Source organism: Setaria italica, chromosome IX (assembly GCF_000263155.2).
Source record: "Setaria italica strain Yugu1 chromosome IX, Setaria_italica_v2.0, whole genome shotgun sequence".
NCBI lineage: Eukaryota > Viridiplantae > Streptophyta > Magnoliopsida > Poales > Poaceae > Setaria > Setaria italica.
Window position 1 is genome coordinate 14,357,444 of NC_028458.1, and position 15,593 is coordinate 14,373,036.

The 15,593-nt window shown below is 46.6% G+C and overlaps 2 protein-coding genes across 2 annotated transcripts in view; both read left to right on the forward strand.

The window, feature by feature from the left end:
• LOC101757277 (remorin) overlaps positions 1–636 on the forward strand; it is a 2,854-nt gene extending 2,218 nt beyond the window's left edge. The window contains exon 5 of the mRNA XM_022822951.1: positions 194–636. Coding sequence (XP_022678686.1) covers positions 194–388 — 195 coding nt within the window. The 3' untranslated portion in view covers positions 389–636. The remainder of the gene's footprint in view (positions 1–193) is intronic.
• Positions 637–14,264: 13,628 nt separating this feature from the next.
• The window catches only part of LOC101757677 (DEAD-box ATP-dependent RNA helicase 12), a gene marked incomplete in the record, with an annotated part of 4,392 nt that continues 3,063 nt past the window's right edge, over positions 14,265–15,593 (forward strand). The window contains 3 exon segments of the mRNA XM_012843146.2: positions 14,265–14,742; positions 15,149–15,209; positions 15,371–15,562. Of these exon segments, the coding sequence (XP_012698600.1) occupies positions 14,411–14,742; positions 15,149–15,209; positions 15,371–15,562 (585 nt within the window).

A 15,593-nucleotide genomic window follows, 5' to 3' on the forward strand; every position in this document is an offset into this window, starting at 1 on the left:
TTAGTGTTATAATAAGCTCATGTTTAGTCCTCCTAATTAGCATCCAAACATCCGATGTGACACTGTTAAAGTTTAGCACCTCGTATCCAAACAGCCCCTCATGGAAAACCAACGGCGTGCGTGCGTTCGTGTTTCCAGTCACCGTCGGTCACAGCCGATGCGCCGGCGACGTGTTGACATGTTGTGCGTGCAGGAGCAGCTGGAGATGAAGAAGGCGGCGCAAGCGGAGAAGCTGAAGAACAGCGCGGTGGCGGTGCACAGGGCTGCCGAGGAGAAGCGCGCGGCGGCCGTGGCGCGGCGCGGTGAGGAGGTGATCCGCGCGGAGGAGGCGGCGGCCAGGTACCGCGCCAGGGGCCAGGCGCCCGCCAGGCTCTTCGGCCTGGGGTAGCACGTAGCAGGACCACGGCTCCGCCGGGTTGCTCACGAATCACGATTGCTTGCGGCGCGCGCGCCGCGTCCTGCAGCGTGTCCTGTATCCTCATGGGGTTTTTTGGCATCACGTTGCTGTACAAAACATCTCTAGTGTACATACTCCGTACAACATACCTTGATTCTGCTATTCTTTGATGGTGACGAGCCTGCAAAGCATCTATGCCGATGTACCTATAAAGATGAAAATTTAAACATTATTTTTCAGATTACAAATGCAGATGCTCATATCTATATATTTGATTATTAAGCATGTATTTGATTGGTGGGATAAAGTGAGATGAGATGAGGCTATGAATGCCCTATGAACACATAATTTATGCGAACATACCCTACCCTATAAACCTATAATTCCTATTAGGCTCCATTTGGATTCTTGGAATTGAATTCCATTCTAATAATCATAATAATCACATAGCAGTAAGGCTTCTACCCAAATCAATTCAGCAGTAGCATTAGCTAATGATTTGTACTCAGCCTCTGTACTGGATCTTGAAACTGTAGGCTGTTTTCTTGCACTCCATGAGATTAGATTAGGTCCAAAGAAGACTGCAGAACCTCCCGTCGAACGGCGGTCATCAAACACATCCTGTCCAATCGGCATTAGAAAATGCACTGACCAAAGTTGGATGTGAAAATTTTATACTCAATCCCATGCTAACGGTAACTTTGACATATCTTAGTATCCTCTTTGCTGCACTCCAATGAGAAGTTGTTGGCGCGTGCAAGAATTGACATATCTTATTTATAGCAAAGGCTATGTCTGGTCGAGTAAGAGTCAAATATCATAAAGCCCTTACTGTACTTCGATATCGAGATGAATCTTCAGGAGACAAGAACTCTGTGTCTGCCCTTGACATTTTCTCTACCCAAGAAACAGGAGTTGGTGATTCTTTACATTGCAACATCCCAACACTTGTCAAGATGTCTTTTGCATATTTTTCTTGACACAACTGTATAACATCTTGTGCGGCCTAACCTCAATGCCAAGGATGTATAACATCTTGTGCGGCCTAACCTCAATGCCAAGGAAGTAGTTAAGATTTCCAAGATCCTTAAGGGCGAATTCTTCTCTTAAGTCTGCAAGTAGTGCTGTCACAGCCTTTGGCGATGAGCTAGTCACAATTATGTCATCATAAGCATAAAGATTGTAACATCGCCTCTAGAATAAATAAACAAAGAAGTATCTGATTTTGATGCCTTAAACCCAAGATCATATAGCTTAGAACTAAGTCGAGCATACCAGGAGCTTGTTTTAATCCATATAGCGCCTTATCCAATTTGCACACAAGATTAGGTTGTTTTGGATCCTCAAAGCCTGGTGGCTGCCTCATATACACCTCCGCTTCAAGAACACCATGTAGAAACGCATTTTGAACGTCTAGTTGTTGCAAGCACCATCCTCTAGACACAGCTATAGATAGGACCAATCGAACAGTAGCAATTTTCACAACTGGACTAAAAATATCTTCATAATCAGTCCCATACCTTTGTTTAAAACCTTTTGCCACTAGGCGAGCCTTGTATCTATCAATGCTCCCATCAGATTTCCTTTTCACCGTATAGACCCATTTACAATCAATGAGATTAACACCTTGCTTGGGAGGTACTAGCCACAATGTCTTATTCTTATGAAGTGCGACAATTTCTTCCTTCATTGCTTGAGTCCATCTCGAGTCAGCAAGTGCTTCTATTAAATTGTCAGGTTCTCCTGTAGAGCAAAAACCTGTGTAGCGAATAGTACCATCAGTAAAAGATTTTGGCTTAAAAATCCCACTTTGTGACCTTATTTTTGCTCGTTGTATCGGCTGTTGTGTAGTCTCGGTCACAGACTAGCCGGCCACATCTGATCCTGGAGTGGAATGATTTCCCCCTGGCACCGGCGCTGGTACAGCTGTCCAAAACGCTAGCAGCCCCTCTTGCGCCAATCACTGCACACCACATGGACCTGGCGACTGCTGGCTGGATTGCTGCAGCGCACTGACAAGAGGATCCTCCTCCGATTCCGTGCCTGCCACTGCCAGTAGATCAACCTCTGATTCCGTGTTGCTTTGGCCTCTGGCTGGAAACGAAAATTCACCCGGACAGCACCTGGAGCTCCGGTTGAAATTCCCTGTGCTTCCTGCGCATCATTATCAACACTAGGGGAACACTCATGAGGGTTAGATAATATCAAATCATTGCTAATTGCTTCCCCATGGCTAGTAGCTTGAAGATGAGAAGGAAGAAGGATTTCTTGTCGGAGTCTTGCTCCAGCATTGTCATGCAAGGCTTCAAAGGGAAACACTTCTTCGTCGAAGATAACATCTTGAGAGATATACACTCATCCAGTAGAGATATCCAAGCATTTATATCAGTTGTGGAGAGAGCTATAGCCAAGGAAAACACACTTCATGGAACGAAAAGCAAGTTTTCTAGTATTGAATGGCCTAAGATTTGGCCAACAAGCACACCTAAAAACTCGAAGAGAAGAGTAATTGGGTTTTTCTTAGCAAAGGAGCTCAATCAGAGATTTAAAATTTGTAACCTTACTAGGCAAGCGATTAATAAGGTAGGTTGCAGTGAGGAATGCCTCATCTCAAAATTTCAAAGGCATGGAAGCTTTAGCAAGGAGGGCTGGTCCAACTTCTACTATATGATGATGTTTTCTCTCGGCTGATCCGTTTTGTTGATGAGCATGGGGGCAAGAGACACAATAGACAATACCGATCTTTTGGAAGAACAGATTTAACTTCTCATACTCTCTACCCCTGTCTATTTGCACAGCTAGGATTTTTCTATCAAATTTTCTTTCAACGAAATCATAGAACACATTGAACACGTCGAACTTATTTTTAAGGAGATATATCCATGTATGCCTACTATAGTCATCAATGAAGCTTACGTAGTAGGTGAACCTCCCAACAGATGTAGGTGCCGATCCCCAAACATTAGAGTGTATCAATTTAAGCGGAGCAGAAGAAGTATTTTCAAAGATAGAATAAGGGAGTTGATGACTTTTGGCTCTCTGACAAGGATCACACACAAAATCAATATTATTACTGCTAACAAAAGGTAAAATATGATCTTTAAGGACACGAGAGACTATAAAAAAAGCTGGATGCCCTAGGCGACTGTGCCATCGCTCTGTGGTTGGCCTACTTGAAGCAAATGTTTCTTTATTCTGACTCCCTTCTTTTGAACATGACACCAACGGATAAAGACCCCCTTCACACCTCCCTTGATGAAGAATTCTCCTCGTTGCTCGATCCTTGATAAGGAAAAAATTGGGATGAAATTCAAAAGGAACATTGTTATCTAGAGCTAAACGATGAAGAGAAGCAAGACTTTTGTGTGCACTTGGGACATGAAGAATATTTTTCAAGTGAAGGTTGCGAATAGGGGTTTGCAAAATAGCATGACCGATATTATTAATCATCATACCTTGGCCGTTTGCATAGTAGACTTGATCTCGACCTCCATATTGGTCTTGGACAGTCATCTTCTCAAGATTCCCAGTGATATGATCTGAAGCCCCACTGTCAGCATACCAATTCATGTCAATGCCATAGGTTGCTGCACTGGAGTTGGATGGCTTGTTGCTGTTGTTTTGATGGTTTTCATCATACCTATACCAACACTCCAAAGCTGTGTGGTTAGGCCTGTCACAAATCTAACATCTTGGTTTGGAGTTTCCCTATCCTCCAGTCCTAACACTAGTGTGGTTGCCATTGCCTCCACCAGTGCTCCTTCCACCACGATAATTTCCTCCACGGCCACGGTAATTGTCACGGCCTCAGTTGTTGTAGCCACCTCCACATCCTCTTGATACAGAGTTTAAAGAGGATTGATATTGGCCACCGGAGTTATCACGAAGCATCTCCAATCTTGTTTCATATGCCATAACTTGAGCATATAGTTTGCTGAGTGAGATCTGATCGGGATGGCCCATAACGGATGTAACAATAGGATTGTAATCACCATACAAGCCTGTGAGTATGAAAGACACCATCTCGTCATCTTCGACCTTCCTTCCAGCACCCGTGAGCTCATCAGCCATCGCCTTCATCTTATTGAAGTATACTGAGGTTGTCATATTCCCCTTTTTCAAGGTTGACAATTGCATCCATAAATGAGTTACTCTCGCGCGAGAATGAGCAGAGAACATATTTTCCAGAGCCACCCAAACTTTTGTAGACGAGGATAGGGTCGCCACTTGTCCCAACACATCCTTGGTGACAGAGTTGAACAAGAAGGCGAGGATCTGCTGATCTTGTGCTAGCCATGTGGAGTACACAGGATTGATGACAGCCACCTTGGACTTGTCTTAGCGATCTCCAATATTTCAAGTGGAGCTTTGTTGGATCCCTCTAGGATTCCTAGCAGCTGTGCCCCTCTTGATGGGAAGAAGGACCTGAGTCTTCCACAGGATATAATTATCCCTGGTAAGCTTCTCGATGACTTGAGGACCGAGTGAAGCAAGCGTCATGGCGGAGGAAGAGGACGCCATTGACAACAGACGATCTCTAGATGAAGAGTGCTCTGATTACCATGTAAAAGTATAAGGTAAGTTGGTAAACGTGGTTAACAAACTCGCATCCCACGGGTCCATATTATATATGCACCAAGGCTGTCAAGAATACATGGAGTTGTGTTACAACTTGATCAACAAGAACATGATTCAAACTAGACCTATCTCTAGTCTATCTCTACACGTACAGATCCTATCTTGAGTCCTTGTTGTATCAGACATGGACACTAGCCCCTGGAACAAAGCTAGTGTGTTACATAGGATATCAATTTATCTAACAACGCTTACTTGCCACTGTATAGATGGACTCATAAATACCGGTGTACATGTCCTTATACTTTATGAACATAGAGGCAACTTGTAACGACCTTGGTTAACCAGCCGAGTTAATCTTCAACCGAAAGTCCCTAATCCCGTTGTCTCAACTCTCCTGAGCTTAAGCGCTCCAAATTCGGTTCTCAGTCCCGACCCCTGAAAAACCCAATCAAAATCGCCGGTTCATCTCTAAGTTCAGAGGCAGTGTTCCTTCCAAGCTTGGAGCAGTGGAGAAACTGAGACTGACTGGTGGACCCGAAAATCTTTCCCCGGATCTCCCGAGGCAGACGCCCCTGGGTAGCATGCACCCGATTCAGAGCTCCCCCGCCGCGTGGCTCAACTCCTCCGACGCCTGCCGCCTCGCCCAGTCGCCGGTCGCGACAGGATGGATCAACGCGCCCTCCTCCCCAATTGCAGCGGAAGCCCCCTGCAACCCTTTCTGCTTCGTCACGTCTCACTCGCACCCTCGCCGGCCGCGCCAAGGTGCCCCATCGCTGCCGTGGCAGAGTTTTGCCGCTGCTGCGTCAGACCGCCTCACGACCCGTGCCCATCATCTCACCGGATCCCCGGTTGCAAGACCCGATACCCTCTGGCTTTTCCGCCTCTCTACAGTTGCGCCGCCCACGAACTCACTCCACGACGATTCCGTCCTTGCCAACTCCGATTCCGGCCGCGACAACTCCTTTTCTCGTCCCACCAGTGACGTGCTCCGGCAATGCCGCTGTTTCGCGCTCGCTCGCGCTGCCGCTTGCCCTGTCACTTCGCCTGCTGCAACCTCGCTTACAGCACCTTCCTTCCGATCACACGCCTGTCAAGTCGCCGCCCTCAAATCCGCCGCTCGACGCGACCAGCCCACACGCGCCTCCGCCAAATCTAAATCCCGATAAAATTGCGCCTGCGCTGCCTTGTCTCCAGTGCCCAATAGCCGAAGACCCTGTCTCCGAAGCTCTGTTACGTCGCCCATCGTCGCTCAATCGCCGCCATGGCAGCGCACTCCATCCTTTTCTTCCCGGTCTTCGTGCTGCCCAAAATCTCTCTATTCCGCGCATCTATAAAAGGGAAAACCAGAGTCCCACCGGAGTTCCTTCGCCATCGCTGTTTCGCTGCCCCTACTCTGAGAGCACTTGGGCACTTCTGCTAAGCTCTTGAGAAGTTTCCTTCTCCGCTCAAGTCCACTTCTCTCCAATCCACCCAGCCATCTGCTCCTCCGCGCTGTGCTAGAGCTCTCTTGTCGCCCACAAGAAGCTCTGCCGCCGCCGGAGCACCGTCAAACCTCGCCGCCGCCCAAGCCTTAGTGCTTTAGTCTTCCGCCCAAGTCTGTTCCTTCCCGACCCCAAGCCTTCACCAGTAGACCTGAAGGTAAGCTGCCGATCCCTTTCCGGTTCGCCCGACCCCTTTTCCGTCTCGCCCGACCCTGTCTGTTTCGCCGACCCTTATCCGCCTCGCCCGAGGGCTCGGCTGTATCTTTTTCCTTGACTCGAGGGTATCTGTGTAAATTATCGGGGATTCCCCGGTGTTAAATCTGAGGACCCACAACACAGTTATTCCTCAAGTTTAAGGGTCAGATCACAAGTTTATCCCCATCCGACCCTTTTATCCTGTTCTCCACCAACTAAAGTGAACTTTTCCCACCTTTTCTGTAGCCTTGCTACAAGTGTCCGAGCTTTAACTTGCAAGTATTGTTGAAATAACCATCTAAATGCTAACTCCTGGATTTGCATTCATGTAGAGTTACATCTCGCTGACGGCGTCTAGGAGCTACACCCGGCGCCTGAAGACAGAGCTGTAGCAGAGCTGCCAATCCCAGAAGCCAAAGCAGCCCCAGCTGAAGACCAGTTTCCCTCCCCTCCACTTGAAGGCAAGCCCCAGAGCATGAACCCATCTTTCCAAACTTGTGCATGCCTTCCTTCTCATGATTGTGCATTTACGTATAGGAGTTGTTTGCAACCATAGATGCATGACAAAGTTCCTTTGATATGAACATTAGTCTGTTGGGTCGAGTAGTTGCAATGCTTAAATAGGAATCGGTAAAAGCCGAGTGATTTCCTGTCACTCGCGAGTTATAGGAGTTGGTTGTTTTCCTTCTGTTACAACTATAAGGACAATGGACGGGGCAGGGTTATGGTTAACTCTTTTGGTGGTCGGCTGATCGCCACGTCTGTTTATTTTAATCTGTTAAGGCCCGACAGTGGTGGTGTTCATGATCAAGTGTTTGAAAGTACTAATCTCATACCCAGAATGGGATGGGGAAGCCTAGTACCTGATTGAACCTGGACGTGAGCGGTCGCTCCACTGTCCTTGAAATGAAGTTCCCCTGCGGCCGCACGTGGTGGCAAGTGTGGTCACAGAACGGCAGAGGCCGGGTCTGTGGAACCTTGCACCAAAGGAAGTGGACCCGACACGGGTTAGGGAATTGATGGGAAAGTCCGACACAGGAAGCGACCCTCGGTGGTGCATGGATGTCGTGAGGTTAGGTTCACCATGCATGGTTAAAGAACTCGAATCGATTCGTCTGCCTCTCACAGTTTGAGACTGCTTGATCGCAATGCTACACTGAGTAATGAAGGAGTCTGATGATGACATGGTCTTGATGATGAGCTTATATACATAAAGTTGGATCTATGTTTGCTTAGTATAAGTTACCAACATAGACTGGTTAATGAACTTAGAATCTAAGCTAAAACTTGAAAATAAGGATCTAACATAGAGCTTTAGCAAACAAACCCCTCAGCCAAAGAGCCTTGCATGTCTAGAAGTGGTGGAGTAGCTTTTCCCACCGGTCGGTTAAGTCTTGTTAAGCTTAGCAGCTCAGCCTTGTTGTGGCTTCTCTTTTCAGGTGAAGTTGCAACTTCAGAGCTTGCTGCTGGCACTTGGCCACCCCAACTCCCTCCGGGTTGGACGGTCGAGTGGGATCCTTCCTCGGACAGCGGGGAATGGGATCATTGATGTCCTGGCTGGCCTCACCAGGGACGTCCGACCCCGACGAGTAGCTTCCGCTTTGTTTTTACCTTCTGTTGTCTTCTTTCAAACATTTGCAAAACTCTGATTTTTTTAACTAATGAGTAATGAATTGTTAAACCAATGATGGATCTGTTGTATTCTCTGTAACCACTCACCTTCGTATGAGCTATGCTAATTTGGTCCTGTTAAGTGGTTAAATCGGATGAAATCCGACGGCACATCGAGTTAACTTGATTAAGGTATGAGTGTCGCGTGTGAAGCGACTTAACTGTGCTTTAGTTAAGTTAATCCGAGGTGGTTCCGCTACACAACTGCTCACCCGCACTTTTAGCCATCGGATCGACATCAGAGTGCTGAGATTGAGCCACCTAATTTCAGCCCTCCAGTGTCGATCCGATGGTTGAGAGTGTGCCACATCATAGGGTGGGTAGCTGGTCCTATGCTCATAAAATCCACTTTGGGCGTGCATGAATTTTGGGAAGAGGATTGGCCAACTGTTGGAGGAAGGTTTTTTGGGTTGGTACCCAAAATTAGAGTTTTGGGAATTTTTTTTGGCACTCTTGGAGATGCCCTTACTTAATTGGATCATACGCTCAGCTAAATTGTTGGCCACACGAACAATTATAATAAAGTTTGGGATTTGATCTAGCTATTGGATTGTCGGCGTTTTGTACCGCCGACCAGTCATTATACACCGCGCTCTCCTCACTTCCGATGGCTAGCACACAAGATACAAGGGGTCATACTGGTTCGGGAAGATTCCTACGTCCAGTTTCAGCAGGAGTCATTTCCTTGGATTGAGTGCACTGGGCTTACAATGGGGGTGCTTGCAAGCAAGCGTTTGTGTGATGCGTGTGTGTGTGAACGAAAATGTGTGTGAGTCAGGGAGAAAGAAGACCCGTTTCCCTTTATATAGGTCAGGGATCGGGCGACAATTTGTTCGAGAAATGGAGGGGGGCCCGACCTCAGAGGTCGAGGGTTGTTGCATGGTCGGGTGTTTCTTGCACCAAGAAGCTTCCTTGTCCTTTTCCCTTGGCCGATCGTGGGCTTCGCATGCCTTGTACAGTGACTCCTATGCGGCGTGGGCCGCTTACGCATGGCCTAGCCTGTCCCACGGAGTGCTCCCGTCCCGCCGCCAACCCCGTGGCAATGAACGGGACAGGAGCCGTTGCTGACGTCCGTACCGGTAATGTGTGGGCAGGCTTGGGTTAGTGGCATGGACGGGGCATGCCGCTCGTCCCGGCTTTCCCCCCACGCCTTCATGCCTGGCGCTGGGCCCCGCCTTGCCTGCGAGCCTGTACGGGACCCGTCGTGGGGGTAGGGTCTTGACCTTGACGGGTCACCCTGGCGGCGAGGGTGATAATGACGTCGGGGCGCGTGGGTGTGCACGACCGCGCGTGGCCTCGACCTGCGAAGCATCCTGGGCGGTCCGAAGGGTGTAACCTCACCCTTGGACCCCCTGGCCAAAGGTCGGCACCCTTGCCAGGTCACGTCCGCGCGTGGGGCAGTCAAGGAGGCCACGTTCGTATTTGATGCCTCCAGTACGGCGTAGGTCTTCTTGAGTCAAGGAGTGAGAGGGGCGTTGTGGGCCCCTCAAGGGCCCCACCCCGATCTGATCGGACTTGGAGGACCGCGGCCCTCGACTCCCGACCAAGGGAGGTGGGAAGGTAGGCTGCGGCGTCATTTGAGCCACGTTCCGCACGCTTCTAGCTTGTTGGGCCTCGGGTCTCTTTGCGCCTGGTTGCCTTTAATCCCTTTCCTAAAGATACTCCTGGTACAAGCATAGTACCATTTTTATAATTAGAACTGAACCAGACTTGGATCGAGCAACTGCTATCAGGTTATATTCGAATGGGCAGTACGCTATTCTAACATCGATGAAGTGCATCAGAGATAGACTGCAGGCCTCCATGGCAAGCATAGTCACCACTCACCAGCGACAAAAGTCCAGGATAATTTTAGTCGTTTCCCTATCTATGTACTATAATAATAATAAAGATCCAAAACAATTGAAATTAATTTTCACCTCAAAATATACACCAATACCTCTCACAAAGGGTAGGACAGGGTGTGACAGGAGGAGAGGGAGACGGAAAAATTGATCTATCTATCTATATCTATATATACTAGTATAAAGATCCAAAACAATCGAAATCAATTTCCACCTCAAAATATACACCAAGGGTTCACTTGGCAAGGTAATACACCAATATCTTTCGCAAAGGGTCCACTTGGCAGGGTAAAAAGGTGGGTGTGACAGGGGGAGGGGGAGACGGAAAATTGAGAGAAGGAAAATGATCCTGCCAAATCTCCCAGTTTTTTTTTTTCACCGCACGTTTAGACTTACCCACCCACGGTACCCGTCCGGCATCGCCCTCCCTGCAATCACGCTCTTGTTTCCTTCTTTGATTCATTTCAGCTCGTGTGCTTCCTTCTTTGATCGATGTCCCTCTCTCTTCTCTCATGCCTCTCCATTTTCCCGGCCTCACGATCGGCTCCAGCGCTGCCGCCTGCCCATGCATCCCATCGCGTCGTGCTTCCGGTTGTACGTTGCACGCCGCCATTGTCGTCATGCTCTTCATCCATTCCGACGTGCATACGCAATAGCAGTGGCGGCGGTGGCCCACATCCCGCAGAGTAGTCATTCGTGGTGGCTGTTCACGAAGGAGGCGGCAGGCGTGACGGCGGCTCACGGGCCAGGCTCGACCTGTCGTGGACTCGAGGCTCAAGACACCGTCACACTTCCCTCGCTGACGAGCGCGGTTGCACTCTCCCTCGCTGGTGATCACCGACCGCCGCCTCCCTGAATACGAGCACGAGGAGATCGGCGAGCAGCGGGGGCATGAACAGGAGGCGGCAGCAGGGGATGCTAACTCGCTAAGGCGCTGATGAAGAAAGGAGACAATACCACGCTGTTTTCAGGTCGTGCTCCTAATCAGTAATCATCAGTTATCCTTGGCTGTCCAATCGAGCATCTGGCCAGTGGCCACCACGGAATTGAGAGTCTGATGACCCTCTAAATCCTGTAGACGACTAGACGTACCTCCGTAGAGACATCGATTTCTTCTTTTGCAGCTTCAAGCTTGTTTGGACTATCTTTCAAAAAAGCTTCTTTGGACTGGGGCCGTGTTTAGTTGGGGAATTTGGGAGGTGCCAAATTACTGTTACAGTACTGTAGCACACTGTAGCGTTTCGTTTGTATTTGTGAATTATTGTCCAAATATTGACTAATTAGGCTCAAAAGATTCGTCTCGCAAAGTACAACAAAACTGTGCAATTAGTTTTTAATTTCATCTACATTTAGTACTCCATGCATGTACCGCAAGTTTGATGTGATGGGGAATCTTCTTTTTGCATAGTGTCAAAGTTGGGAGTTGGGAGTAACTAAACATGGCCTGGACTGGATAGATTGCTCGTTTATTTTATCCATGTACCATATATTTCAGTGCAGGCCTGGATGGATTTCGTTGGGTCAATTTGGATGGAACCATCATGCTCGATCTGCCATCTGCAACACAGGCAGTGTCCTGCTGACTTTCAAGTGAGGTGCGGTGAATTTTTTCCCTCCCTGTACTTCCTCGTACCCATATATGATTCATTGCACTCATCAATCGGCATATATAATTTGTCAGTTTAGCAGCAATAGAATTCCTGAAGTTTGACAATTGAGTCCGCATGTGCTGAATTTGTGATGTTTAGAACCTCTGGGATTGCTACCAGTGTCTCTCTTGCTTAGATTACAAGTGAGTTTTGTTAATGAAGGCATTCTATCAATTTCGTAGTGAACTAATATTTTTTTTTGTTCTTGAAGTGGTTAGTAAAAAGTATTGGCTACCAGGGCACATGGTTCTTGGTAGATGATGCCTTTCATGCCACAAGTAGGATTCATATTGCTTGGATTTGCTCCCTTCCCGCTCCCTGCCCAGGTTTAAGATCAGTGGCGGAGGGGGGGCGCCCAGGGGCCAGGCCCTTTAACAATGAAAAAGAAAAAAGGGATTCCTGGCTACGCCCCTGCTTAAGATCACTACTGCTGCCCGGAGATAGACATCACGGAGTGGAGACTGAAGCAAGCTTGATTGGATGGAACACATGGTCAAGGTGCTCGTTGGTCGTAGCAGCGGCTCCTGATGACGCAATGTATATGTTAGGATTTCAGCTCAATAGGACAGTATGTCTTCTCCTTCAGTAATGTATATGTTAGGATGCATAGTTCCACCATTTCAGTTCAATAGGACAGTGTGTATACGTTAGGATGCATAATTCTAATTGTTTAATTATGCATAGGTTTTACATTATTAATCATGACAATTGTATTCTCAATTATTAGGCGCTAATGATGCAAAGATAATATGCACACTTGGCATATGCTTTCCTGTTGACCTGTGGTCACTAGAGTATTAATCATTTTCTGTCTATCTTTATTAGGACATTTGGTGAGTCCTCGCTGACTTGATTATATAATCAATTAATCTGTGGGTTTTTGTCGCTTTTATAAATTTGTTATTTGAATATTGTCTTCTACTGCTCATGTTTTATCTTTACAACAGTGCTTCACAGTTTTAAGCTATTTTGCAAATGTGCATCCTCGTTTCTCCGCTCCACATTATTCAGTTGTGATATTTTTGGGGTATTATGTGAAATGGAAAGCATGCCATTATGGCTAACCAAACATAAGAAAATAATTAAAGAAACTAATTTATGTAGCCTTCGTACTTTAATTATTTTCTTTTTCCCTCAACATGCCATTGGCAGTTATGATATTTTTCTATCCATGCTTTGTATATAAGGTTATGTATTTTCACAAGGAGCTTATTAACTTATGTTTCCCCAGAGTACACTTTAAATCTAATGCTTAAACCTCACAGACCTAGAATATATCACACATTTGAAATTTCAATGCCGGATCAACATACCCACTGGCTAATCAAGGAAAATGATTCAGTGAAGTTGGTCAGGGTTCACGAAGGGTAAAACCGCATGGGCTTTCATTGCCTACTTGTTGTGCATGGTTCAGTAAAGGTGGCAAGGCCTCCAAGGTAAACAATCAAAATGTTGGCAAACAGATGCCCAGATTAAGCCCATGCTCCATCTCCATATTTTTTAAAGATGTATGGCGATATGGTCGTATCTTCATGTAAGCACCGGATTGTGTGACATGAAAGGGTTGTGATAATTTGATGATTAATGGTTTTTAAACATGTTTACTTTTAAACACGTGTGTGCAACTGATACATGGGAAAATTAGTTGGTGATTTATTTGGAGCCCTTTAAGAGCTGGTAATTGCTTGGTTCTAAATTTAGAAATAAATAAAAATAAGAATAATTAGCAAGTGATTAACTGAATCCTGTATTTTTTATGGGCTATTCAATTTGGGGTTACCCTACCAACTGTAACCGAGCTGGCTTAATTTCCTTGTGAGCCAATTGATTATAGATTTTTTTCAAATTAATTTGGAAATATGCTCTTGCCGCATCTACACATTTGCTACAAAATATAAAATATTATTTATTAGACAGTCTAAAAATATAGAATTCCTACTTTCTTGACTTTTTAAAAATATGTGCGTGCCGCACATGCACTTTACTAGTTTCCTTTCATGATAGCGTGCCACCAAGCTGAGCTGCTGACAGTTCAATTTGCATGGCATACATTTCTCGCTAGTTTATAATTTTCAAGGATCCAAAATTCTAAGTAAACATTTTCTTCCCTTAAAATAAATGAAATTAGCAACGTGTAACCTCTTACTCTCTCAAATTCCAAATATAAGTCATTTAAATTTGTCCTAATTCAACTCCTTTTAACCATGATCAGCGATAGCTAAAACTCATATAAATCAGCAAATGTTAATATTATTAGATTAGTCATGAGAATTATTATAATTATATATTCTAAACTACTACCAATCGAAGTGTCGTATTGTATAGTGTTTGGATCGTGTTTAAAGAAACTTCCAAAGTTTGCAATTTTTTCTTTAGAATGATTTGAATTCTCGATCACATGCTCTAAGCGGAAAGCTTCCAAAGATGGCCCGCCCGCTTCCTCCCCAAGCCTACCTGTCAACCTTACCCATTCGAAACCCAACGCTCCCGGATCCACCTCCAAAGTCCAAAAGCGAAACCCACGAGCGCCGCAACGGCGAAACCATCGGAACCCTAGATCTCTCTCGCCCGAGCTCCAGAACCCTAGATCCCGCCATGCACCAGCCCAGAGCCCGCTACCCGCCAGGCTACGGCTCCGGCGGCGGTGGACGTGGCGGCGGAGGCGGCAACGGAGGAGGAGGAGGAGGAGGAGGCGGTGGCGGAAATCACAACTACTACGGCCGAAACCCGCAGCCGCAGCCGCAGCACCACCACCACTACCAGCACCAGCAGCCGCAGCAGCAGCAACAGCAGCAGCAGCTCGCGCATAGGAATTCCTCGCATCTGCACCAGCAGTGGCTGCGGCGCGACCAGGCCGCCGCCTCCGCCGCGGGGCCTGGAGATGCTGCGGGGAGGACGGCGTCGCATCTCGACGCCGTAGACTCGAGGTACTGGCTTTGCTGATTTGCCCATCGCCTTCGTGTTTTGGCCTCTGCTTGGTGCCGTGCCACCCTGTTTGTGCTTTGTTTAGCTAGGTGTAGAATCGGCAACACACACCACGCAGGGTACTCGAATGCTAGATAATTGATTTTGGTTGCTGTCTTGCTGCATTGGGTACCATAGTTCTACTGTGATATCATGCTGATGTTAATGAGCTTGCTGACTGTTCTTTGATTAGGTCATGTGTCTGGAAAAAGGAACCTAATCATTGCTGTATGCATGTTTTTCAATGTAAAATGGCAAATCCCTCCACCATGTGTTTTCAATGCATAACTGTGCCATGTCAACAATTTTTTTCACTGTTGCATCTGTTCTCTACTTCCCACTATATAAATAATTCACTTGTTTGTTTAGTTCTCAAGATTGGAAGGCGCAATTGAATATACCAGCTCCAGATACACGCTATAGGACAGAGGTGAGTTCTTACTCTTATTATCTTTTCATGTTCTAGTATATATGCACAATGTATCCCAAATTCTTTGAACTGTCTCAGAGAAGTTTTTGGATGTCTCCCTTTTGCTTATATATGTACAGGCTATTGATTATTTTCTCTGATATTTGTATTATCTTACGCAGGATGTCACTGCAACAAAAGGCAATGAGTTTGAAGATTATTTTTTGAAACGTGAACTGCTTATGGGCATCTATGAAAAGGGGTTTGAAAGGCCATCTCCTATTCAAGAAGAAAGCATTCCAATTGCACTGACTGGAAGTGATATTCTTGCAAGAGCCAAAAATGGCACTGGGAAGACTGCTGCATTTTGCATTATTAGACTGGCCGCATAATGTCCACTCCTAA